This window comes from Aulostomus chinensis, chromosome 19 (assembly GCF_037954235.1).
Source record: "Aulostomus chinensis isolate RoL2024-O1b breed Wild chromosome 19, RoL_Achi_v1.0, whole genome shotgun sequence".
NCBI classification, from domain to species: domain Eukaryota; kingdom Metazoa; phylum Chordata; class Actinopteri; order Syngnathiformes; family Aulostomidae; genus Aulostomus; species Aulostomus chinensis.
In genome coordinates, this window is record NC_141338.1 from 6,233,305 (window position 1) to 6,259,679 (window position 26,375).

A 26,375-nucleotide genomic window follows, 5' to 3' on the forward strand; every position below is an offset into this window, starting at 1 on the left:
AGACACAATTCTGTATTTGGAAAAAAAAACTGCCCATGTGCTTTGCATATGTAGCTGTACTTTAAAACTCTGAAAACCTGCTTTTAAAGCAGAGCCAGAATGGAACCGCATCACGCGTGCCTTTTGTAGGATGACGCCACGCTATTCATGGGTCTACATAACAAAACAAGGTAATTCTAGCATTCATTCTCCATTATGTCTTCAAATTGAAACCCATTGTGTTTTTTTGTCATGATTACATGTTATCAGATTTGTTTTGCTCAGTTGCTTCAACTTAAATACCCATTGTTAGAAACTGCTGGTACCAGGGTAGCAGCTCTAGAGCAGACTCCAGAGCTTTGTGTCAGAGTCTGGCTGTGAATGTACATGAATATCTATCATTGACTGTCCCATAAAGCAAAACTGTTTCAGGCCAGTGGCTTCTCATGGGAATCACTTTCAGATGGTTCTAATAGTGGGATATTGTGTGACTCAGTGCGGCCGCAGTGACTGCAGGAAATTGGAGAATTTTCCTTTACACACAAGTCATGAGGCCATATGACCCAAAGTCCTGTCCACACCAGCAAGATAGGTTCAACACGAACTATCATCAATTATATGGCCAAGATGTTCATCTTTTTACTGAGGAGACCTTAACTTAGAGCACTGGTGTCCTTATACAGCAAAATTAAGTTTAATATACTTCTCTTGGCCTTAAATACAGGTTTTCCATTAATAATTGGCATATTTAAAAGAAAAAAAATGTCCTAGAGAAATATCATTAGGGTTTTCTTTACCAAAATAAACCCTATAGTTAAACCTTCCCAATTCAACTTTGCATTTATTTTTCAATGTGTCAGCTTGATTACCTTTTTCTGAAGGATTTGATAAATGGATGACACTGAACAGATTTACTGTGGGATCCATCCATACATCCATATTGTCACCCAGTGGCTAGGTCATAGGCTTTAATGTGGTGCAAAGCGGTCTCAGGTGGGTGGACAAGCTAGCCTAAGCAAACTGTCCTCAGGCGAGTTCTGTCCACTGGTGCACTCAGGTCAAGGTCCTTGCAGGAGTTTACTCCAACTATGCTGCCAATCTTAACTCCCTCTTCTCAGCTCTTCCACTCCTGCTAGCTCTCCTTTAATACCTCTGTGACCCAACCTTTGCCTCCTACCTCTCATATGATATGAGAGGTAGCCAAGTTTGGAGAAAAGAGAGAGAGAGAGGAAAAGCTTATCCGTAGTCCACCAAAACTCTCTCTGCAAAAGCCCTCAGGGCTACATAATAAACATTTCATTTCCTCTGGCAAGCAATAGGAAGGCTTATATGATGTAAAAGAGCAGAAATAGCAACTGAAAAATGCTTGTCATTCTGTGTTTCTCTGGCTACATTTATTCTACCAGTTGCAGGACTGGATTGCTTTATGAAGAGGCTTTTCATTCTGGATTACAGTTATCTTATTTCAGAATAATTTTCTTAGAAAAGGGATATGTTTTATTCAAAGGATTAAACTGAGATTGTTCTTGTAGCTCAGGTTATGATCTAAAATCAAATATTCTTCTTGTAAAGGGACAATATGGTGTATTTTTGACTTTCAAATACATCCTGCTCTTTTTGCATTTCCGCACTTCCGTGAGGAAGGCATGACATAGGACTGGATGAATGTGATACAACAAAGTGGTAGTATGAAGTAAATGCAATAGCCTGAGGTGAGATGAGTGACAGCATGGAAAACAATGAAGAAAAAGAGCATTGGTCGGTATATATGATAAAGCTGTAATAAAGTAGATTGTGTAGCATTCTTATGTAATAGTTCAGCCTCCTCGTGGCTGGACTGATTCCGGGACCCTTTGCACTTCAATTTAACTGCCAGACTATTTACTGCATTAGTAACATTTTGTAACTCAATATTCTATAGGTATATGTGCTTCTGTGCTCTTGCTTTTAGCATCATCCTGCAGTCATGAAGAATTTCTTTTGTGTCTTTGTGCTCTGCATGGGCTTAGATCCTACAACAACAGTCTCTAAAACTAATGTCAGTTAGAGTAGGAGCCTGAGTCTTAGAAGGCACAAATGCCTTAAAAGCTTCTAGCGGCTGGCATTTGGGTAGCAGGACAAAGTGGAGGAGCAGCACCATCTGGGTGTGAAGACCTTTGAGAAACTCTTTGGAAAAAAGCACGCACTTTCAAGAAATGCCATTTGTCTATCAGCATATATAGTTAGGGTTAACTCATGTAGAAGCCTTAGCAATCGGGAGAAAAGCGAAAACATCTTTTCCATGGATAAAAGTCGTTAGAGGCAATGTTGTAAAACTGACACTATTACAGCATCAATGCTAACCTCCTCTGGAACTGCAATTGTTGTTCTGCATGAACAGTTTTGCTGTTGTCACACCTAAACCACGCACCTGTCTCCTCAAAGATGTGCAGACACAAACACAGAACTTTTTCAATCCTTAAAAGATTAATTCTTGTGTGACCTTGTGAATCCAACTACCCCACAAGATAAAGTGAATTCATCTTTCACAACTGAGTGACCCTGGCACCATCACAATATTACTACTGCAAAGTGAAGAAGTGGTGACTTGTCCAGTCCATAAAGTCTTTCATCAGAACCTACAGTAACCTCCAGGACGGGATAGTTGTTTCTTTTTTACTCTGAGGCAACCCTTCATCTGTCTACACACCCTGATGATTTTTACGCCAATGAGAAGGAGCATTTTCATGTTTCTAGTTATGTGCAAAGGCCTACCCCTGTTTAAGCATATAAATTATAATGTTAGAGCCAACTTTGGCCATTTAAGATACAGAAACTGTGAGAACAGAGGGAGAACTACTGGGTGTGGAACATAAGCCCAACATGATGTGCCCACAAAGACATCTGTGAGAAGCACTGATTGGAGGATACTTGGTAGAAAATGATACAAATCTAAAAAGCATCATAATTGCTCTATGTTTTAGAGGGTTTTGCACTCATTTCATCATTAAAATAATATCTCCCCAATTCAAATATTTCAATAAATAAGTAACATCAAGAGTCAGATCCTTTTTGTTCCAGCTTCAAATTCTGTGATATAAAATACACAAAGGCTGCTTGTATGTATCCCTGCCGTCATCAAATGGAATCAGTCAAATTTCCTTGTTGTAAAACAGTGTTGAATGGTTTTATGACTCAATGAGTGTTAGAATCTGGAAATGATCATTTTTAAAACTCAACATTCAAACAGATGCTTGCACGGAAGCAAGTAGTACATCATCAACAGATTTTTGGAAATAATTACAACACTGCATGAATAACTGCCTTTCTCGGACAGAAAAAAAAGATCTTGTTCCATAACATCACTGTAAGTGTAACTGCTTTTATTGCACATTTCCAAAATCATGCCTCACATTGTCTTTCTTGAGAGTTTCTACTGTTTTCCACTTTCTCATCCAGGCAGTGACACATGAGAAGAATTTCACTGGCCCTCATAAAGTACAGGATTAATCTGAATCAGAACGAATGTTGATGTATGGTGATGTTTGCACTTGGGTGTATTTATTAGTTCACTTTACATTTATTATCTTTCAATGAGTAATGTCCATGTTTTTTGTTTTTTTCTGGGATTTGGGCCCATTGCTAGATCCTGGAAATCTTTCAAAATGAGCAAGTCTTAACTTAAGTGTCACTACATGGCACACTCTTTGATTCCAGAAGTGCTTTATAAACTCTGATTGAGGGCATACTACCATATGATGAAGGTACGTCAGTGTGCGATGTCAGAAAAATGCCCCATTTGAAGACATGACTTCATCAGTTCCACGCTGTGATCCTCTAAGTCGTTGTGTGCTTTTTACATTTACATTTAAAGGTTGAATGGGTCTTTATGGAAAAGCTGTGTCCACATCGATGACAGACACTATGATTCTCTTCCAAACAAATCTCTCAGAGCTCGTGACTTTGTGTTGGACGGGACTCAGGCAGGACAGGGAGCCATGTAAATCTGCAGCTCTGGCACATAATGTGACTGTAGCTGAAGTGACTTAACTTAAAGTGAACACAGTCTTTATAAGGGGTGGAATACAGTTAGTGCATGAAATTTTTTTTGTATTTGGGAGGAATCAAAGCAAACAAATTACGCTCGTCCTAACTGTGAATGCAGTGTTTCAGTTGCACCTGCTTGTGCCAATGTGACAGGGAAGACATGAGGGAGAGGAAGGGTTTGAGAGTGCAGTGGCAATTTTTTTTTCTTACACATTTTAGGGGAGCTCAAGCATTCCTGAAACTCATCTAAGCACCCCTGAAAAATAAAGAATGTTGTGTTTCCAACATAGCAAAAAAAAAAAAAAAGAAAAAAGAAATTGGTTTGAATGTTTGATGAAAAGAACAGAAGTAAGTTGGAATGTTAATGAAGAAAGTTACTGAATGTTCCGACAGAAAATGTTGGGGCAAATTCATTGTTATTACTATGACTCAGACAGAGTCTGGTCTAGTTCCTCGGTGAGTCAGCAAACATCAGCTGATTTTTGTGAGATTATCGACTAAGGCATCTTCATGTACAATTGCCAGTTAAACGAGCTACCTGGTGGCCTTTGATATTGCAGGGATAGTGGCAATAGAGTCTGAAAGGATTTACAGTAGATTTACATATCAAATTGATATTTATGAACAGTGATGTGGAATAAATCCTGACTCATCAGAAAATGGTTGATTCACTGTACGAACGACACTCTCCAATTTGTATTTTCTTAAGAACAACTCATTAAAAGTATCAAATTAATAAATTAAAATACCACATGAAAATCTGAATGTAACATTTGTTGTCCATTAGGGCACTTCAGAGTTTTACTGTATCCATGTCATTGTCTCATTAGAGGCTGAGCTCCGTTAAAGGTTGGATCCTACAAACTGCTGAGGCCTACTCTGCCATGCGTCTATTTTTTCTTCTTTTTTGTTTCATAGTTGATTCACTGAGGTAGTTTCTGTGAGGAGTCAGAGTTTTGTTTTGTTTTTTTGATAAGGAGGAGGAGATTAACCTTAGTAAGCTTGTTCACTGCTCCATCAGCATGTGTGTGACACATTTGCAGATATCACTCTGTAGAAATAGGGTGTATTATAGGTTTTCAAGCTTGTTAGCCCTGTAATTTTGCCTATATTGTTGGCAGTGTTGAGAAAATTTAGCAGACGCAAAGATGTTACATATCTGTCAACGGTGCTTTTCAAGCACCCCCCCCCCCCACACACACACATACACACACACAGCTTGCTTGTTTGGTTACAGGATATCTTCAAAAATAATGGCCAGAGTTTGATCCAATCAGGCAGAAAGATGTAATATTACAGAGAACAGAGGATCAACCTTTGGAGGTGATATGGATCAGAGTTTTGATCCTGGATCCTGAGGACCACTGTAGGCCAAGATTTAGCTATTAAGGATATTTTTCTGGACATGTCATAAAATCAAATGCCATGAGCTAACCCTAACTCCAAATGTTAGTTCAGCTTCCTGAAAATAGTGTTTGCCGTCTCTGAAAAATTTATCACATATCAGTGACTTTTTGCCGATTTCTGCTTAAATTAAGAAAACAAATAATTTAAATATGTGCATATAAAAATAGGCTCCAGCCCCCCCGCGACCCTTACTAGTAAGGAATAAGCGGAATACGACGATGGATGGATGTGCATATAAAAATGATGCCTCAACAAACACAGGCACTATTACTGTACTCTCTGCACATCCTCATCTTGATGTGTCTCTGTTATTTCTGAGAGAGGAAGAGAGACTGACCATTTCAGTGCCATTTTCTGTGGCAAGGCTGTTTGAGAGCACAGGGGGCTGTGAAACGCTTAGAGCTCCTTGCGTGTTCGAGTAAACACCCTCTTTTGGTTTGGGCCCCCTCCAAGGGTCAATACACTGTTACATCACAAAAGCTGGATTCATGGTTAGTTGCTCCAAGGTCTAGAGGAGGGAAAAGGGCACAGTGCTGCCTCTTTTGTGCTTTTTGTCACTTTTATGGAACTATCTTTGATGCATCTATCATTATTTCTCTCTCTAATCTCAGACTCACTTCCTTCCTCATTTGCAATATTCTCTTTCATGTCATAATGCGCTATACTTTTGCACATACCCATTTTGTCTATGCTCTTTCAGTCCTACTTTCCTGCCTTTTCATTTTTAGCACAAAACACACCCTTTCTGACTTCCATTTTTATTTCCTGGATGCAGGTAAATCAAGGCTCTGTGGGGGTGTGGCAATTGTGCCCACATCCTAATTTTTCATATATATGTATAAAATACACACACACACACACACACGCACGCACGCACGCACACACACACACACACACACACACACACACACACACACACACACACACACACACCAAAAACAAGCAGCAGAACAACCATTGTTCTCAGATGTAGTCTATTGCCATGGAACTCTTCTGAATGATCTTCTCAGCTAAGATACAACAATTAGTATGTCTTGTAGTATTTTTGAAGATTTGACTGGTCCCTTTATTAAAAATGGTACATATTTTACATGCTCGAACACAGTGAATATGTTCATGTAAAGGTTCAGAGTGATGAGTCAATGGAGGAACAATGCTACCTCTGGTGGTTGTATGAGCACAACGCAGGCTGCAGAGTCAGTCCATTCTTGAACCACAGAAAAAAGATTCATGTTTCTTGGGATTAATGTTAATTATTTCATGATGTTGGGAAAGAAAAACATTAAAATGTGCACCATGCACAAAACCTTCAAGTAGAGAATTAAAAAAAACTTCATTATATAATAATATTTTCAGAAGAACCAAAAAGTAAATATAATCCAATAAGCCTGTAGAACAGGGAGAGGGCTTGTTACTGAGAGTCTAATAGTCAAGAGACAGAGAGAAAATTAGTAGCTAGCAACAGAATGCTATATTTTTCTCCGAGCATATACAATAATTAACTTTATATATATGTTTCCAAACCCAATGCTTAGCCATCCCCAGCTGTGTATTTCTGGTGCCAGAAAGCAGGCGGAGGCCACTGTCATTTCCCTACAGGGATGCAGTCTTATGCTGCCTTGTCTCATTTGAAGCCTCCTGGCTTAAACCGCCACACTTGTCCCAGTAAACCGAACCTTAATGACAGGCTTGTCTAAAGCTGGAGTCTGTAAAACTGCCTCGAGGCACTTCTGTTTGTCTATATCCCATATATTCTGCTCTGACTTTTAGTGAGTTTTTCTTTTATATTTCTGTTCCCTGCTTCTGGGAGAAAATGTTATCTCAGCCATTAAAAAAATTGGCACAGGGACATTTGTCTTGCTGGTTCCAGCAACTGAAATAGAAGATAAGCATGCAGTTTATAAAGTTGGATTTCAGTCCTCCTCTCACTCTCTAAGGTAGTCAAGCGCAACTGAAATCTTGGCGGGTTTTTTTCTCTCTTTTTTCAGGACCTATTTTGAATGAGGCCTTTCTACAAAACTCATTAATATCATAGTACAGTCACACCTATATTGGCTAGCTGAACTTCCTGTTGAAATCCAAACAGGTCAGAAAGAGACAGATGGACTTTTGAGAATTCGCCATGTTTGCCTCCCGCTAGAACAGCAGGCCTGTGTAGAGCCAGGGTTCTACCTTATGAAGGGCACTCACTGAGGCATCACTGAGACCCGTTTCACAGCAAGCATCCATCAAAAGCCTTCTTTAACGAGAGATGAAAGGTTAGCCTTTTAACTCCTTCCTCTACCTAAGCCTGGCCTGTTGACTTTCTCATCTGTTTACGTTCTGATGCATAAACATTGACAGCACCTTTATGGGGCTCCTTCCTTCACATGATTAGTGATAGTCTGCATGAAGTCCTCATATTTTCTACATGATGAAAAAAATATGGCTGCCCCACTGGATCAAATGCTTGCACTGTTCTGGAAACAGGACACTGCTCATTATGCGACCATGTATGTTTTTACGTGCTCACATGTAGCAAACAACTGTGGTCATATGCACAGGATGTGAGTTCTGGACTGGTTTTGTCGATCGTGAGTGTTTTATGAGGGATGGTTTTGTGGTTCCAGCAAAAGCAAATGACTGGTTAACAGGATCAGAAAAAACTTAATGAGACACAAAATTGTTGACAATAGGCAAAATCGAATGAATTTGTGTGCCGCTTAAAACTGGAATACAATAAAATCATTCCATGAGATTATCATGAAGAGTATTGTCATGTTTAGTGTTGATATAATCTCATAACTTTGAAATATTAAAATGTTAGCAAAAATGTATCCAGTTTCTACACACAAACTCGCAAAACTCATGATATGTGCAAACACACACCACATTATTGCAAATTCCAATGGGATTGCATGAATAAGAATTAAATTCCTCATTCAAAAATCAAAAGCAAGTATTTTCCAAACTCACAGCTACAACTAAAATGCAACAATAAAATCTGATTGGGAATACAATATGGGGCTGCACGGTGGTGCAGTGGTCAGCACTGTGGCCTCACAGCAAGAAGGTTCTGGGTTCGATCTCGAGCACAGGATCTTTCTGTGTGGAGTCTGCATGTTCTCCCTGTTCCTGTGTGGGTTCTCTCTGGTACTCCAGCTTTGTCCCACAGTCCAAAGACATCAAGAGGGGACGAGGCTGATTGATACTCTAAATTGACTGTAGGTGTGACTGTGAGTGTGAATGGTTGTCTGTCTCTATGTGTTGGCCCTGTGATGAACTGGTGACCTCTCCAGGGTGAACCCCACCTCTTGCCTGTATCCGCTGGGATAGACTTCAGCTCCCCCCCGTGACCCTTAATAGGAACAAGTGGAAGAAAATGGATGGAATACAATATGTATTTTATTCCAGAGCACTTTGATTTTCTTAAAAATGTTTTCTGCTGTAAAATTCTGACATTCATGGACATATTGGTAGCAAGATCCAAGCCTTTAAAGGGGAAAGGATGCTATTGAGGTTTGACGCAGTTACAAGAGCATACAGTATACAACATATTCGTAAAATCTATAAGTACATACTTATAAGGGTGGAGCTCTTCCAGCAATTAAAATCTATATTCAGGCTGCCACATTGTTTGGAGGAATGTATGTGGGTGCATTCACACTGTATGTGTAACAAAATCTGCAAACATACTGAAAGGAAGTGGTACCCCTGAAGCTAAATATTGCAACATCATTTTTTGACAGGAAAATTACACTTTGTTGTTTTTTTTTAGTAGACTACTTAATTTGTAAAGAAATACTTTTTGCTTTTATAGTATGAGTGCAGGGCAGCACAGTGGTGCAGTGGTTAGCACTGTTGTCTCACAGCAAGAAATTTGTGGGTTCGAGCCCCAGCTAGAGCACGGGATCTTTCTGTGTGGAGTCTCCATGTTCTCCCTGTGCCTGTGTGGGTTCTCTCCAGCCTCCTCTCACAGTCCAAAGGCATCAAGAGGGGACGAGGCTAATTGAATACTCTAAATATACCGTAGGTGTGACTGTGAGTGTGAATGGTTGTCTGTCTATATGTGTTGGCCCTGCGATGGGCTGGTGACCTGTCCAGGGTGAACCCCACCTCATGCCTGAAAGCTGCTAGGAAAGGCTCCAGCCCCCTGCAATCCTTCACAGGATAAGCAGTAGAAAATGGATGGATGGCTGGAGTACAGATGCAGTTACAGTAGATGCCTCTTGCACCCATACTCAAAGTTTACAATTGAAACAACTTTAAAGGAACATGCCAACCTTTTTGGGAAATCCCAATTATCCAGACAGGAAAACACACATCCTTCTTCTCCCTTGTGAGTGCTTTAGTGAGTTGAGATCCAGAGACCAGCACACTGCTAGTTAATGTAGCGCAATGAACTCTAGTGGATGGTGGCAAGCGTCTATGCAAAATGCTGACTGCAACAGCAGAGCAACATTTGTGAATCTGCATGTGAGAAACCATTCACCACTTGGGATCTGTCAACTCTGTCAAGGTCTCTGTTAAGGCATGCAGTGTCCATGCGGGAGATTCAAATGGACAAATGCAACAATATAGTGGCACGTCTGCAGTTTAATAACATACATATTCACTTATTCAGAGGACACTGCATTAAATTAATATCCCGGAGGCTTTCCCTGAGCACTTCACCCTAACATCAATTTGGCAGTTACATAAATTTACACAGGACTTAACACTAAAATTTCTAAATTTACAGTACAGTCAGCTGCTCCATTTAAACATGTCTTAAGACCAGAAAAAAACAAGGAAACATGAGAATGTGTTGTAAAGCAATTTGAGCCATCAATGCTCAATCAATTTTCTAAACTCTAACTGCTGATCTTAAAATCCAATAGTGAACATGTGTTGTGTACCTGGAATGTCACTCTGTTGTCCATGTGATTAATTGCAGCCCTGAACCAAGGCTAGAAGTTATAATGCTCGTTGAATGCATTTGAAGACAGGAGCAGCCATGAGGACCTCACTCCCAATAGCTACAAATCAAGTTAGTTACAAAGAGACACACTTACACTCACACACCTGCCAAGGCTTCACTCCATTTGTCAAATACGTGTCATATGGGACAGGAATTTATGTCTGTCAGTGCCATCATTTATCTTCCTCAACCTCTCATCGCTCACAACATTCATCACCTCGAGTCAGTTTTCTCTTTTTTCCTCTCTGCCTCAGTCAGTCTTCATATCTCCTCTACGTGGACCTTATTGCACATCCTCAGCTAGCTTGTGGTATAGTAAAGGGTTGCAAGCTGCGAATATATTGAGGATGAGTTGTCTCTTTCAGCCCTCATAAAAGATGTGAATGTGGTGTGAAATATTTTCTTTGGAGAATATAGCATGCTTACAGTACAACAAGGACCCTGCACTGTCTTCCCCTGCAGGCGCCAGCTGGACTGCCCATACTTCCTGTGGAACAGAACATTTAAAAAAGGAACCACAATAGATGGAAAACCATTAAAGAAAATAAATGTAGTTCCTCCCAGCATATATAGGGTATGACAATGTTTCTATAATAAATAGTACTATCTTAATCATTAAAATTGAAATTAATTTGAGAACCACATGTGCCGTAAGAGCCAGCCACATATATTTAAATTGAAGCTAACGGTGACGATAGTTAACATCCGCAAAACTGTCGAAATGTCAGTTTACAAGCTGTCAAGTGCGTCATTAGCTATAATCCATGTCCTCTTAATCCAGCTGTATGCACTGTAATCCACAAACACCTTCATTTAAATTAAAAACAAACTATAACCTGTTCAGTTTAGTGCTGAAGTAAAATAGCACAGGCACTCAGAGCTACTATGAATGAGACCTGAACTGGAGAATTTATAGTTCATTTGTTTTTTGCTCAGTCTGTAAACTAACATTTTTTTGGCAGTTTTGACATTAGCTGTCATCGCCGTTAGCTTAGAAATATATGTTCATGGTTCTTTCTGCATGCTGAATTCACAAAGAAGTAATGCAGGATAAAAGAGGTATTGAAGAGTTTAAGACTTTTGATTTTTGAAGACTTGAAAGGCAAAATACGCTGTTGGGGCGGAGGATTGCTTTAAATCCTAAAACGCGGTCCAAAGGCATCCTTCATTTCTCTCCATACAACTCGCCTGCATCTTGGCGTTTTTCTGGCAGTTGAGAGAAAAGGCTTTGTCTGATGAATTTGAATTTAAACAACTCTTTTTACTGGCTGGAGTACTATTGATGTTAAAAAGACTGAGTTTCATGGACAAAATTGGTGGGATACCCCTTACAGAGTAACAATTTGTCCAGCGATGATCTTTTTCTGTGGGTGACAGCAAGATGAGTTAGGGTCCTTTGACCAGGTAATGTACCACTTAGTATTCTTTGCTGATGTGGAAACTGAATGCAGTGAGGAGAGCATTGAGCTACAACATCAAACCAAGTCCAAAAACAACCCTGGAGTCACAGGAAACACGTTCTAAGGCCAACATCACACTGGTTGTTAACTGGTCTATCATTGTCCTGTACCAGTTGCATTATTGCATGACTGGAGGTGCTGAAGCAGACATGCAAAAGGCAGTGTTCATGCGAGAGATTAAAATGGGAAGAAAATGACAAAATAAGAGGGTAAGAAAGATACAATAATGCCAATACCAGCTCACTGGCACCTGATCTAACAGAAAAGTTTGGTACAAGAATAGCATAACATTACCAAGTCAAAGATATCATGACAACCTCTTGTAGATTTAGTCAGCTCATTCTTACCTAAAGAAAACACAATCAGGTGACTATTATATATTCATATTTAATTCCCCACAGACAGTAATCCTTACTTAATCCTGACTAAGGGCAGAAGTTTCAGAGTCCACTGTGACTCTGAAACTTCTGCCCTTAGTCCTCGCTTTGGAAAAACATCACACTCGAGTTTGTCCCACGTCAACGTCTGGCGGGTTGAAAGTCCTCTCTGAAACAAAGCTCCATTCAAGTCAGCTTAAGATCACATTCTCGAGGAGGACAATGGGTCTACTGATCTGGGGCCAGCAGATATATAGAAGATTGTTTCACTGACCATAGATTGAGACACATTTTTTTGTTTTGTAAGGCAACGTACACATAAGGTAAATCTTCAATTCACAGCCATTTTCTTTGGGAGACTGAATGGAGTCAGAAGGCTCTTCAGCTCCAATTCCATTTGTCTTATCAGTTCAATTGAGTGTAACAAAACTGGAGAAGGAGAGCAATATGTTTTTAATTATTTCACAAACTCAAAACTCTAAGCATTTGTGCACCGTACTGGGCGTCCAAGATGTTGTGCACTAGTGACACTTTGATGATTTAACTTCCTTGGTTTTTCATTTAATCTGCCCTTTGTTTGGATCTACTTTTATAGATGCCAAATTGTGGGAAAGAGATTATTCTGGATTGCAAGCAATATTACATTTGGATGAATGTTTGACTTTCACTGAGAGATTGTCTCTCTTGTTGAGGCAGCAGCATCTTGGGGTTTGCTACTGTGGAGGAATACAAAACAGTACTTAGGAAAGATAACGTTGTAGCATGCATCTTGTTCCTAAGGATAGCAGCTTAAATCCGTGGTACATGTATGTGTGCGTATTGGATATCTAAACCTCAACCATGACCACCGGTGTTAGGTTTGGTTTGATACACAGACAGCTATCATTTGGCACTCCCATGAATCTGGAATCTGGTAACCCATCAGTTTCTGAGGAGCTGTAGAGGAGAACCGTAATGAGATGTGTCGTGTGATGGGGTGGTTTTAATGGGAAAACCCAGAATTATAATTACTATTATTATAAGTCAAACCTCCCCTTAAAACACTTGCACTCACGTACGTTCTGTTTTTACATTTTCACTGTTTCCAATCCAGCTCGACTTTATATGCAACAGAAGACCAGTAACTACTGTATGCTTTGATGTGCAGCAGTAATACACATATAACCATTGTCCTCTATATGGTTATATTTAAAGAATCTGTTTTACACCCTTGATTTTTTAAGCATAAATTAAAGCATATTTCTTAGGGAAATTTTGTTAATAAAAATATTGTAACTGGACTGTGAGAGGATCATGAAAAGATTGACAATCTAAACCAACCATATGACCATCAATGTTTTTATTGCAACATACAGGATTTCTGTAAGACCAAGTAAGGAATAATGAGGGCAACGAGATTTGCTTGAAAGCCCCAGAAGACTTTAAATGACAGCGTGAGGAAAAACTCATTATGTTTCTGAGTTATCAAACTGTGAATGATTTTTAGTGAAAAAATAACAGTTAATGGTGCCTAAAAAACACATCATAAATGCCTAAAAATAAACTGGTCAAAGCAAAATGTTTAATTGAGAACAAACATTTAAACACAATTGCTCACAACTACATCATGGTGCAATGACAGTGTTTTACATAGAAATGCATATAAGTAGAAGGTTTATGAAAGTTAAGGGCCATTTTTAAGTTCCAGTTTTTGCAGAATGGATGCAGAAATGAATCCGATGTCAATCCATCATGTTCATGAGGGCCATTTATATCTTACTTGCAGTATAAGGTGTCTGAACAATTGCCAAAATGAATACTAAACACAACTTTATGACAAGCACTCATTGCCATTTAAAGTAGTCCTGGCTAAACACATTTTCTGAGGAATAAGCAATGCAACAATTGTAGTGAAGAGGTGAGTAACTGGAGGATCTTCAGAGAACATCTAAGTATTACATGATAGGCAGATGTCTGAACATCTGAAGGTGAGTATACGAGACAAAGTAGAAGGAGAGATACTGTAGAACCACACCAGAGGCCGGCAGTAAATGCACCACAAGCCTCTAATAACATTGTGAGCTGATACGCTCTGTGGATTCTCCACCCAGCACTGAGCCTGACAGCAGTGACCAAGGATCCCTTTGATAAATCAGTCAGTGCCTCAGCTGATGGGGACGGCCCACTGGATTAATAGTAGCGGTAGCCAAAAGATTTCATCATTTTTGAACGGACCGCACACAAGTGTCCAATCCTCAACACTACTCAAAAAAAGGAGCCAAAGACACGACAACCAGCAAGAAGATGATGAGACCTGGCAGGGCCGAAGCTAAGGGCCAGGGGAGCATGTAATGACATAAATAATTGTTGTCATCTTGCAGTTATACAAGTTCCATGTGTTTTCGAAGGCTGAGTCACATGTGTTTTTCTAATATTGGTGTCAAAAATTCATGTAGTTGATGGCAGATACAAAATTCTCAAGTGAGTTGGGCTCCATTAAGGGAATGTAGGCATATAACTTCAATATTTCTAAAATCGTGGTTATGGCTTTTGGGGTTTGTTAATGCCATGCCATGACTTTACATGAGCTTAAGTTATATACACAGACAGAAAAGTAAATTTTGGAAATATTTACTAGAGATCTTAAACATCAAGACATTTTTATCTGCACTCATGTTCACCGTAGATCTGGTACATAGAGAAACATAAATCGTTCATGTTTAAAGCACTTAATTTCATCCAGACGTCCATCTGTAAGAACAGCCAAAAGCAATACAACTCATAATTAAAACACAAGAGGTCAGACGCAGCTGTGCTGTACAAGAGTTACAAACTACTGGCTCCGTAACCCAAACCACAAAAGGAAAGATTATGGAGTTTAAAAAGGGAAAGGAGAAGAAACCACATATGTCGTCAAGAGAGAGGGTTTATCCTTGAGGTTACTGCCTTTATGTAAACGAACGTGGGCTGGAGCTCCACATGAATACTGAGCCTCTGTTCCGAACATCATAAGAAGCTTTAACAATTCTTTACTCGTGCAAAATTAAAATGACAGTCAAGTATTTCTTTTAACAGGTTAGACAGCCATTCCTGCTACAGGCTTCTACCATCAGTGTAAACAGCCTAAATAAAAAAGCTTTTCTTTGGTTTGACGGGTTCCTCTTTGCAGAGATGCATCTCTCTGAGGGGAGGCATTCATTAGCATGCTGCACCACCCACATGCAGTTGACCAACCCACAAGCTCGCGACCTCACATGAACAATCTATGCAGGCTGTGTTATAAGTGTGTGCGGGCATGCGTTGACGTGTACATGCGGTGAAAGGGGCCTGATTACTTTCCGACTCTGCCAAGCCAGTTTCCACTTTCTCTTGGATTTTTTGAGCATGTAGGTTGCGTTTAGTTTGTAGAGACAATAACTGCACTCACAAATACATACTGGCGACATTTTTACATTTCCACGGCAACAGTAAAGCAAACAAGTCAGATAATTTGATCACAATTGATGTTATTTTTTTTTTTAGAAATGTGTGTACATGAGGACATATGTTACGCCCTGCAGCAGACCTTGTTTTGAGTAGTTTGTCATTTTTTTGAAACGTGTTTGTTTATTATTCCAAGTGAAATTAGAAGACAGAATTCTCATATGCTGTATTCTGAAGCTGGAGCCAATAAGAATTGGCTGAGTTCAGTGACGTCCCTGGATCCCCTATTAATCGTCTTGTCAGCAACTTCCAGCAAGAGAGAGAACAAATGCATGTCCCAAAATGTTGAACTAATTTTGTAGATGCCAGTCCGTAGCATTGTACATTACAGCTTCAGAAATCGAAAATATCAGGTAGGGAGATCGTACCATAGGGGGTATTATTGCACCCATAAATGAGGACAGTCCAAAATTGTAGCATCATGGGGCTTGTTGTTTCGGAAAAGATAGACCAGTGAGGTGAGAGGCCAGTGATCATGTGGTGCTGAAACTCAGGATGGAAGGTGTTGATGATAATTAATCCAGATTAATCCTGGAGAGTGATCTGGGTTTACACTGACGGTATTCCAGTGAAATTGTTGCTATGATTAGTAACCAGCCAGAATGTTTATAGACATGCTGAGATGTTATTCTTTGAATACCTTCCTTTGCTTGATGTGGAGAGACAGCCAGCCAGGGAAAGCTTTGCAGACACAATGGAACCTGGCCAAGGTGGAGTAGAGTGTTACAGTGTGAACCACCACCAGCAAAACAGTAGAGGAAAAGGATTGTGGAAGAGCAAAACATTATGTTCGGTCAACTCGTGGCACTGGGACAGAGGCCACATTTTCCTTTGGTGGAGTTGAAGACATAAAGCAGCAGTATTGGGCTCATTTAAAACACATTGAGTAGCTGAAAATCTAAAATGGAAGTGAGGTGGACTCACACAGCAATGGTGAATCGAAGAAATCTTCTTTAGAAAAAAAAAAGGACATCTACGGTCACAAAAAATAAATTTGAACTGAAACTTCCTAAATACATTTTTGATCTTACAACATTTAAGTGAAGAACTGAGGAAAACCTCCCCTGAGGTTACTGTAATACCTCAGCCAGTGTGCTGTTGTTCCCCATGTTGGACACTAGATGTCCTCCTGGTATTGTTGAATTCACAACTAGGCCTGGACCTTAATAAGACTAATTTTATCATGCATGAATGATGAATGAAGTTACTTAAATACCTCTTTCTCTGTCCTCATGATGATTCGGCCAACTGCCTTTTGATGCCTTGAATGAGGGAAGTTGGATCCAGGAGCAGGACTCTACTCACTTTATGGATTTTCTATCAAACATGGACAGGCAGACCATTAATAGGTTAGCAAAATGATCACTGCAGTAAGACAGAAAAGAATCAATGACACAACAAGAAACAAGTGATGAGAGGAAAGTCAAGGAGCTGATTGGCTGGGCAAACAAGACTGATTAATTGATCGGGTATGGGTGATTGATTACACAACTGACTTCAAAACAGGAAAAAGCTTCAAAAGTGTTAAAATCAGTAGCAAACTAAGAACACAATCTTATAAAAACCTAAAAATACCAGAAATCCAGATGTTAAAATTAGCAATCCCTGTTTCAGTTACATCATAAAGGTCAAATTCTGTAAAACATATGCTGCTGATCATTGTCATCTAGTTTTACATATTTTGGATCTTCTCAATATGGAGACTAAAGTTAAATATCACATAAAATGCACTGAAAATGTCCATAATGTACATTGGAAGCATTTTAAGGCACTTCATGCTTACTTTATTTTACTTTTTTTGATGCACGAAAAGGAACAATTTACATGTGAGTGACGATAAAAGAGAGCATGGCCCGTGAGTATAAAACAAATGCAGCACGTGACTTGAGTGACCTCAAATATAATGTAATTTATATTTTGTCCAGTGGGCGGCGCCAAATTACAAAACGTGTAATTCTCAACCGCCAACATATAGGGAGAAGAAGAGCACCGCCAGTGTCTTCTATCACGTCCTCAGACAAGAAACAAGTACGCGCGTTCGGCGACTGGGAGCACATCTGAATCTCGCATCAATACTAGAAAATGAGTGGAAGAGGCAAAGGAGGCAAAGGACTCGGCAAAGGGGGCGCTAAGCGTCACCGTAAAGTCCTTCGTGATAACATCCAGGGAATCACCAAGCCCGCCATCCGCCGTCTGGCTCGCCGTGGAGGTGTGAAACGTATCTCTGGTCTGATCTACGAGGAGACACGCGGTGTTCTCAAAGTGTTCCTGGAGAACGTGATCCGTGATGCCGTCACCTACACCGAGCACGCCAAGAGGAAGACCGTGACCGCCATGGATGTGGTGTACGCTCTCAAGAGGCAGGGTCGCACCCTGTACGGCTTCGGAGGTTAAAGAACCGGTGACTGTTACGAACCCAAAGGCTCTTTTAAGAGCCACCCACTCTTTCAGCCTGGAGAGCGGAAGCCTGTTTTATTAAATGTTACTTATGTTGGAATCTAGAATTTTGATGTACTGATGACTGCTCGCATCTAATGAACGACATTGTAACTTTTACCAACCACGGTGATACGATAACGGCATCGGAGCAGCCTCGACGTGGCGATGTCAATCTTTCGAGCCCTAATGACGAACTAACTTAATAATAGTGGTCATATTTCTGTTTTCACGCTATGGACTTGTACAATATTAAGGCTGCATCTCAACTAGTCAGCAAAACAACCGAGTCATTGTTCCACCTTCTACCCAGCAACCATTGCTTTTACATTCTTGGTATGTGCATTACGTTACTACCTAATGCTACTAATACGTAACGCTTTACTGTTTAGTGTGCCTTGGGGTTAACAATTAGTATCACTGATAACGAAGACTTACATGACTTCTGTGTCGTTGTCCCTTCTCCTGCAGCTGGACAACAGGTTTCCATGGAAACTCGCGCCTCTATTGTATGAGCTTGCGCATGTCAACCAATCATATGTCGAGGTTTGCTAGCTTACTTCACTTAACCGTCCGAGGTCGTCAATCATTTCACAGGTAATCGGCGACACTCATGGCTTTAGCATAAAAGTTAGCAATGGCAGCCACACAACACGCGGCCTTAACTCTCCACGGAACTTCACCCTGTGGAATAGAACAGTTGAAAAATGAAGGGATCGCTTATAATCTGTCACGCAAGTTTCCATAATAAATTACATCGGAAGGGTTTCATCACAGGTTATTCTGGACTTGCATATTTTGAGGTGCATCACAAGTAGCGTAGTCGTCAAAGACAGATCACCACCGTCGCTGACAATGGAGTAGCAAACAGGCTTTGCTAATAACTGGGCAATCAATGAGTATCAGGGAAAACCTTGGTTTGTCTGTCACAACGGTAGAAAAAAAGTACTTAAGGTATATTTGATCTTTCGAAAAAACTGCACACTAGAGAAGCGCATGCTGCCTTGGATTTGCTTTTTTGAATCTCAAAGTATGTGCATGTTATGAGTTAATGTTAAGGAAAGTCATTTGTTCGAGGCCACGTTGTAGACATTTGAACAATCAGTAAAATAAAACTGCTCAGTCCATTTACTTAATGATGTATTTCACTTTAAAGGAAAATTAGCTTTTACTCAAGCAAGGTGATTTAGTTCGGGTAGTGTAGAATACCTGTATTTATATACACAATTCCAGCATGCAGTAGTATTATTGCAGTAGCTGCAAAAAAGCTGTCTCGGATTTGCTCGTTAACAAAAGTGTGTGGCTCTTAAAAGAGCCGTTTGGGGGTCTGTATATCAGAGCAGCTTTACTTCTTAGCGGGCTTCTCAGTCTTCTTGGGCAAGAGAACAGCCTGGATGTTGGGCAGCACACCGCCCTGAGCGATGGTCACTCCGCCCAGCAGCTTGTTGAGCTCCTCGTCGTTGCGGACCGCCAGCTGCAGGTGGCGGGGGATGATTCTGGTCTTCTTGTTGTCACGGGCTGCGTTTCCAGCCAGCTCCAGGATCTCAGCGGTCAGGTACTCCAGCACTGCCGCCAGGTAGACGGGGGCACCGGCACCTACACGCTCAGCATAGTTGCCCTTCCTCAGCAGCCTGTGGACACGACCGACAGGGAACTGAAGCCCGGCACGGGATGAACGGGTCTTAGCCTTTGCTCTGGCTTTGCCTCCGGTTTTGCCTCTTCCACTCATGATTAATGTTAGATTGTGAGTACAAGTCAGAATCTGCCGTCCAGCATCGAAAACTCCTCTATTTATGTGCGAGAACTCGCGGGCCGGTTCCTACCGCACCAATCACAAACGAGGCTCCAGCAGCGCAGCGGAGGGAGGCTGACTTCGAGTTTTGGCGGGAGGTTTGAAATGTCTCTCCTCCACTAAAAAGAGGAGTCTCAGGCGGCAACTTGCTGCTCTGGGTGGAGTTGAGCTCCAGAAGCAGCCACTGACCTATCAGGACCCTGAGTTCTGAAGGTACGTCACAATGACGTAACGGTTCCAAGCGCTTTAATACAGCGTCTCTGCACCACATCCGCGCTCAAACTTCATTGATTAAGTGAGAAAAATGGCAAGAACCAAGCAGACAGCACGTAAATCAACTGGTGGCAAGGCTCCCAGGAAGCAGCTTGCAACCAAAGCCGCCCGTAAGAGCGCTCCGGCCACCGGCGGCGTCAAGAAGCCTCACCGTTATAGGCCCGGTACCGTAGCTCTGAGAGAGATCCGTCGCTACCAGAAGTCCACCGAGCTGCTGATCCGCAAGCTGCCCTTCCAACGTCTGGTTCGTGAGATCGCCCAGGACTTCAAGACCGACCTGCGCTTCCAGAGCTCGGCTGTCATGGCCCTGCAGGAGGCTAGCGAGGCCTACCTGGTCGGCCTCTTCGAGGACACCAACCTGTGCGCCATCCACGCTAAGAGAGTCACCATCATGCCCAAAGACATCCAGCTGGCCCGCCGCATTCGCGGGGAGAGAGCTTAGACCGCCTGCTGCCTCAACAAACTCAACGGCTCTTTTAAGAGCCACCAAACTCTACTAAAGACACATCTTTTTGGATCTATTTCTAGAATAAGGAATATGTACACACTTATTGACACTAGAAATGAGGCACCAATGAATTGACTAATAAGACTCAATAATTCTTGTCCTGCTGTACAACTTGAAGGCACATGGTTTATTGAAAAAAGTAAAGCACAGTGTGATCTTGTACTAGCAATTAAGATGTACCATATTAGAGCCCCAGATATTTAATTTAAACAGTTACACAATATATACATTTTAAAGAGTCATCTTATGACCTCATTACTCAATGTCATGTTGTTGGGACACCAACAAAACCTCTGTCTGCATAGGATCATGTACAGGTTGTGCTTTGTTTTTGCCTTTTGCTCTTCTTCATGTTAATTCAAATTTTAAACGGAGACCCCGACTTCTCTTAATCCAGGGTTCAGAGTAACTGCAAAATCCAAAACTTGATCTGACTCATGGTTTCATGTTACACCAACTACATCTTCCTGGAAAATTTTCCAAGGTAAAAAACTTGTTTCCTACAACAGTCTATTATTTTAAAAAAGTTAACTGGTTTTCTCATTTTCAAAACATAGAAGAACAACAATACCATATACTGCCGGAAAGTGCAGCACATGCCAAAATGCAAAACTATTGGCAATGTAAAAAAAAATGTTGTTTTGTAAATAACTTTATTGAATTTCACATTAAAAAAAAGTTAATAAACACAAGAACAAAAATGACATCTTGCTACAATATGCAGCCATTGCCAAAGTGAAAATTGTCAGTAAAGTTGAAAACATTTCACATTAATTACAATTTAAAAAAACAAACAAACAGGGTCATCTATGGAAGATGTTTGAAATAGTGGAGCTTCTTTTCAGTTTTTAAACTTTATTGAGTTACTTAAAAAAACAACAACAACAACCCTGCTACAAAGTGAAGCTCATGCCAGCTGTCAAATTGACATTAAAATGCAATTTTTCTTTTCTTTTCTTTTTTCTTATTGTTTTGTCGTAAAATTTCAGGTTTGTCCATGGAAGGAGCTGAGTCTGCTTCTTTTCTGTCGCAGGTCAGCCGGGATCTGTGTGACCGACCGCTGGTTCACTGTGTATTGATTTTCAGATTTCTAATGACTTTCTAATGTGCATCCGGTATCAGTTAAATTCTTTTATTCAGTCATACTACTTCATCTGAATTCAATATCAATTTTTATTATAAATCATTTTGCTTTTTTAGCTCACCCCAATCGATTGGTAAATTATGATTATGAGTTAAGAAATCACCATATATTCGTTTATAGTAAGGAGTGTCTGTTTTTACCTTCTTTTTTATCCATGTTAGAACATCATCTAGGATCATTTCTAGAGCAAATTTTGTTTTTTTTAAACACAGGAGATCTTTATTCTGTCACCAAGTTCTAAGGCATAGAGGCCAACATAATCTTTGTCTTCTAGTTACCTCTGGTATGGTACCAGGGTTAGAATTCACGGCCCTTTTAATTATTTTATTTTAATTGTATTATCATAAAGGAAGTAGGATAGCAAAGAATGCAAAGAAAAATATTTTTGATATGAAGTAAAAATTCTGATAATCAGAACTTGCATTCTATTTAATGGTTTTATTTTCCCTTTTTTTTAAGAATTAGTTTTTTTAATTCAATTTCTGTGCCTTCCTCCCAGTTGTGTTAATTTTTTTTTTTTGGTCACAATCAAAATATAATTCATCTCCTTGAATTTCAACCGTTGGCCATGTGATGCTCCTTCCTATCCAGACATTTGGTTTGTCATGGTTGAGTTGTGCTCCTCCTTTCTCCACAGGAGGTCTCCCAGACATGTTTGATTGTAACTGCGTCTGTCCGATGAACAAGGTGTTCCTGACAGAGGCGAAGGTGATTCACTGGTGACAAGAGGGTTGTTTTCAATGAGTCCACGTTGAACTGATTTAAATGAAACATTAAAAACAACACCAGAGAGAATACACGCTTCATCACCGTCCTCCGCTACCCTCCCCAAAACCGTTGATTTTTTTTCTAAACCACGTGACCTTTGACCTAATCAAGTTTCCATGGAAACACATGCTTATGCAGTGACCAGCTCAAACACCTCGACCAATCAAAGGCTGGAGGCGACACAGCAGGTTTGCATGAAGCCTGTATAAGAACCGGCTTCCAACTCTACCTCCATCGCTCACTATCATTGAATCATGCCTGAACCAGCGAAGTCAGCGCCCAAGAAGGGCTCCAAGAAAGCTGTCACCAAGACCACAGGGAAGGGAGGCAAAAAGAAGAGAAAGACCAGGAAGGAGAGTTATGCCATCTACGTGTACAAGGTACTGAAGCAGGTCCACCCAGACACCGGCATCTCCTCCAAGGCCATGAGCATCATGAATTCGTTCGTCAACGACATTTTCGAGCGCATCGCTGCTGAGGCGTCTCGCCTGGCTCACTACAACAAGCGCTCCACCATCACTTCCAGGGAGATCCAGACCGCTGTGCGTCTGCTGCTACCTGGTGAGCTGGCCAAGCACGCCGTGTCTGAGGGCACCAAGGCTGTGACCAAGTACACCAGCTCGAAGTAATCGGTCTACTCACAATGCGTGTAAACAACGGCTCTTTTAAGAGCCACCTACATGATCTTAAGAGTCCTCCTTTTAAAAACTACTGGCTTTCCACATGCACTCTCTTGGTTAAATTGTCATTCCCACATAACGAATTTAAGATAGCTGTTATCTTATAGACGCTGTATATAACTAATTCTATAACCTGCACGACTGAAATGGATAGATAATAAAGTGCCCAACCCACACAGCCAAGCACTTGATAGAAATGTGCTGTATCACATGAACAAACAAAAGTGATTCTTCAAAGACCACAGGGAAACCTTCAAAGCATCATTGCACTGATATCAACAAATATCCAGTCCCATAAAACGCTAGTGTTTCCTCAACCCGTCATTCCTACAATACTCCACTGTCGGAGCTGTCAGTGAAAAGTTTGCTGAGATCACTTATCATTAGGGTCATCTGAACCTCAGATAATGGGTTACATATCACCCTTAACTATTTTTTGTTGCCTAAATCAACTCATGTTTTTTTATGGAAAAAAAACGACTAAGGCGATGTCTGCTTTCTTAACACATCCAGCTGTAATAATTTAAGACAAAACGTCTTCCCCCTTGCGAACATATTCTCATTCCTCCAGGTCGAGGAAATTAATCGGGGCGGCTGGATGTTCCAAGTGGCTTCTTCAGTTCATGATGTTCCCATGAACGAGCGGCCCAGTCTGGACTAAATCGGGGCTCTTCATAGTGAGGTCTCATTTCAATGGAGCAAAACGAGACATCTGACCTGCATCACGCGTGTTTACCATCATCAGTCAATCTGCTGTGTTTCTCCAAGTTATCATTTTATGCCACGATTTTCAATCTGTCCTGCTCGACCGTTTTATGTGTAACAACTTTGTATTTATCTAAATCTTAGAAGGCCTCTTTGTCCTCTGATATACTTGACTAACTGTTCGGAGTAACTGTGGGGGGAAGGGTTGCTTACTGAAGACCCGCCCAGCAATTTACGTCAGCAGCCTTCCATTACGTCCGCTGATCCTAAATAAATACCGGTGCTCTCCTCCGATGTCTTACAGTGTCTACACCGTAGTACAACAGTGTCAAAGCTATCATGAGTGGAAGAGGCAAAGGAGGCAAGGGACTCGGGAAAGGGGGCGCGAAGCGTCACCGTAAAGTCCTTCGTGATAACATCCAGGGTATCACTAAGCCCGCCATCCGCCGTCTGGCTCGTCGTGGAGGTGTGAAACGTATCTCTGGTCTGATCTACGAGGAGACACGCGGTGTTCTCAAAGTGTTCCTGGAGAACGTGATCCGTGATGCCGTCACCTACACCGAGCACGCCAAGAGGAAGACCGTGACTGCCATGGATGTGGTGTACGCTCTCAAGAGGCAGGGTCGCACCCTGTACGGCTTCGGAGGTTAAAGCAGACCCGTGGATTTATCACAACAACGGCTCTTTTAAGAGCCACCCACTATATCATTATAAGGAGCCGGAGTCTTAAGCAAAATTGTGGTTTACACTTTTACATTAGTTATTTAACCACAAATAGTGGTTCTAGGCATCCCCTCTCACGATCTATACACGAAGTACACCAAGGGACAGAATACAACTTCTCATTATTGATTTCTAGCCAATGAAATCAAGAAGTCTTTCGGTGTCAGTTTCTGCTTTAAATTTAAGGAACTTGCTTGTTTTCTTGTAACATACTGTTGGCGAATGAACAATTTGACGAACAATACAATTTAAGCATCTCCATAAATGCCACCTAAGAAACAATTGTCGTGGGATGCGCAGCAGAGCTGATATGTGCGTTGGACTGGAGTAAAGCAAATCATCTTTATCAATACCATACAGCTTTAGTTTTAAAAAACCTCTTGCAAAGTAGCTTGCCTGACTTTACTTTGATTTTGCAGCTGTGTATGGTTCTTCTACACTCTAGTGAGTCTTCTGTTCATTAAAATGTCAACCTGTTGCCAGTATGTTTTTCTTCAATCATCCAATCCACCAAACAGCAGAGGCAATACACGTTGCGTTAGCCTCCTTTGTTTCCCTTAACAGCCGTTGCTTTTCTAAACCACGTGACCTTTGACCTAATCAAGTTTCCATGGAAACACATGCTTATGCAGTGACCAGCTCAAACACCTCGACCAATCATAGGCTGGAGGCGACACAGCAGGTTTGCATGAAGCCTGAATAAGAACCGGCTTCCAACTCTGCCTCCATCGCTCACTATCAGTGGATCGTGCCTGATCCAGCGAAGTCAGCGCCCAAGAAGGGCTCCAAGAAAGCTGTCACTAAGACTGCGGGCAAGGGAGGCAAAAAGAAGAGAGACCAGGAAGGAGAGTTATGCCATCTACGTGTACAATGTACTGAAGCAGGTCCACCCAGACCTGGCATCTAACTGGCATCTCCTCCAAGGCCATGAGCATCATGAATTCGTTCGTCAACGACATTTTTGAGCGCATCGCTGCTGAGGCGTCTCGCCTGGCTCACTACAACAAGCGCTCCACCATCACCTCCAGGGAGATCCAGACCGCCGTGCGTCTGCTGCTGCCGCCGGGTGAGCTGGCCAAGCACGCCGTGTCTGAGGGCACCAAGGCTGTGACCAAGTACACAAGCTCCAAGTAATCGGCCTACTCGTTCAATAAATTAACGGCTCTTTTAAGTGCCACCCACACGACCTAGTGACTGGCCCTCCTATACGCAAGCTTTAAAGTGACGACGTACTTCGCCCACGTTAGTAATAAAATATGCAATAGAATAATCAAGCTAACCACGCCATGCCCAAGTGCAAGTGGATGTAAAAGTTATGCAATTAACTAGTTATGGGTGTTTCGTTCAACTCTAGGTTAGATGAAAATATTGCAGATATTAGGGCGGACAGTCACAGCGATACGGCTAAATTGTTACATTAAGTGGTGTTCATCACGTCAACAGTATTAGGTAATAGAACGGTCGTTGAATTGTTCGAAAGAACCATTCCCTGTTATGCTATTTTACTTTATTAATGTAGGTGCTGGTAATCGATAGGCATTACCCAGCAATGAGTAGAGTAGCACTGAGTGGTAGAAAGAAAAGTTCTTGCAAAGTTGAACGGTTGGAATATTTTGATCGTGAAAGAGCTAAACCACTTGTCAATGGTACGAAAAACACTATAGATATGAATTATTTCATTGAAGACTCCCGCTCC

The 26,375-nt window shown here is 41.2% G+C and overlaps 7 protein-coding genes across 9 annotated transcripts in view; 5 read left to right on the forward strand and 2 right to left on the reverse strand.

The window, feature by feature from the left end:
* LOC147243782 (uncharacterized) overlaps positions 1–18,637 on the reverse strand; it is a 96,707-nt gene extending 78,070 nt beyond the window's left edge. For 2 of the 3 annotated variants that reach the window (XM_086186844.1, XM_086186841.1), the window contains exons 1-4: positions 18,525–18,637; positions 16,867–16,967; positions 16,291–16,351; positions 10,778–10,838 (exon numbers count right to left, since the gene is read on the reverse strand). In XM_086186844.1, coding sequence (XP_086042970.1) covers positions 10,778–10,838; positions 16,291–16,351; positions 16,867–16,884 — 140 coding nt within the window. In that variant the 5' untranslated portion in view covers positions 16,885–16,967; positions 18,525–18,637. The remainder of the gene's footprint in view (positions 1–10,777; positions 10,839–16,290; positions 16,352–16,866; positions 16,968–18,524) is intronic. The other variant, XM_086186842.1, reaches the window with a different exon arrangement.
* LOC147243783 (histone H4) lies at positions 17,570–18,090 on the forward strand. Its single transcript, XM_086186860.1, has one exon. It carries the CDS (start codon positions 17,733–17,735, stop codon positions 18,042–18,044), a length of 312 nt encoding a protein of 103 aa, XP_086042986.1. The 5' UTR covers positions 17,570–17,732; the 3' UTR covers positions 18,045–18,090.
* A 580-nt stretch (positions 18,638–19,217) lies between the features above and the next one.
* On the reverse strand, positions 19,218–20,017 carry LOC147243784 (histone H2A-like). The gene has a single exon (XM_086186858.1). It carries the CDS (start codon positions 19,813–19,815, stop codon positions 19,432–19,434), a length of 384 nt encoding a protein of 127 aa, XP_086042984.1. The 5' UTR covers positions 19,816–20,017; the 3' UTR covers positions 19,218–19,431.
* Positions 19,605–21,358, forward strand: LOC147243785 (histone H3). The gene has a single exon (XM_086186847.1). It carries the CDS (start codon positions 20,183–20,185, stop codon positions 20,591–20,593), a length of 411 nt encoding a protein of 136 aa, XP_086042973.1. The 5' UTR covers positions 19,605–20,182; the 3' UTR covers positions 20,594–21,358.
* A 1,460-nt stretch (positions 21,359–22,818) lies between these two features.
* On the forward strand, positions 22,819–23,248 carry LOC147243786 (histone H2B 1/2-like). Its single transcript, XM_086186766.1, has one exon. It carries the CDS (start codon positions 22,826–22,828, stop codon positions 23,198–23,200), a length of 375 nt encoding a protein of 124 aa, XP_086042892.1. The 5' UTR covers positions 22,819–22,825; the 3' UTR covers positions 23,201–23,248.
* Positions 23,249–24,271: 1,023 nt separating this feature from the next.
* On the forward strand, positions 24,272–24,654 carry LOC147243787 (histone H4). The gene has a single exon (XM_086186861.1). It carries the CDS (start codon positions 24,296–24,298, stop codon positions 24,605–24,607), a length of 312 nt encoding a protein of 103 aa, XP_086042987.1. The 5' UTR covers positions 24,272–24,295; the 3' UTR covers positions 24,608–24,654.
* Positions 24,655–25,432: 778 nt separating this feature from the next.
* Positions 25,433–25,964, forward strand: LOC147243788 (histone H2B). Its single transcript, XM_086186862.1, has one exon. It carries the CDS (start codon positions 25,607–25,609, stop codon positions 25,811–25,813), a length of 207 nt encoding a protein of 68 aa, XP_086042988.1. The 5' UTR covers positions 25,433–25,606; the 3' UTR covers positions 25,814–25,964.
* Positions 25,965–26,375: the final 411 nt, after the last annotated feature.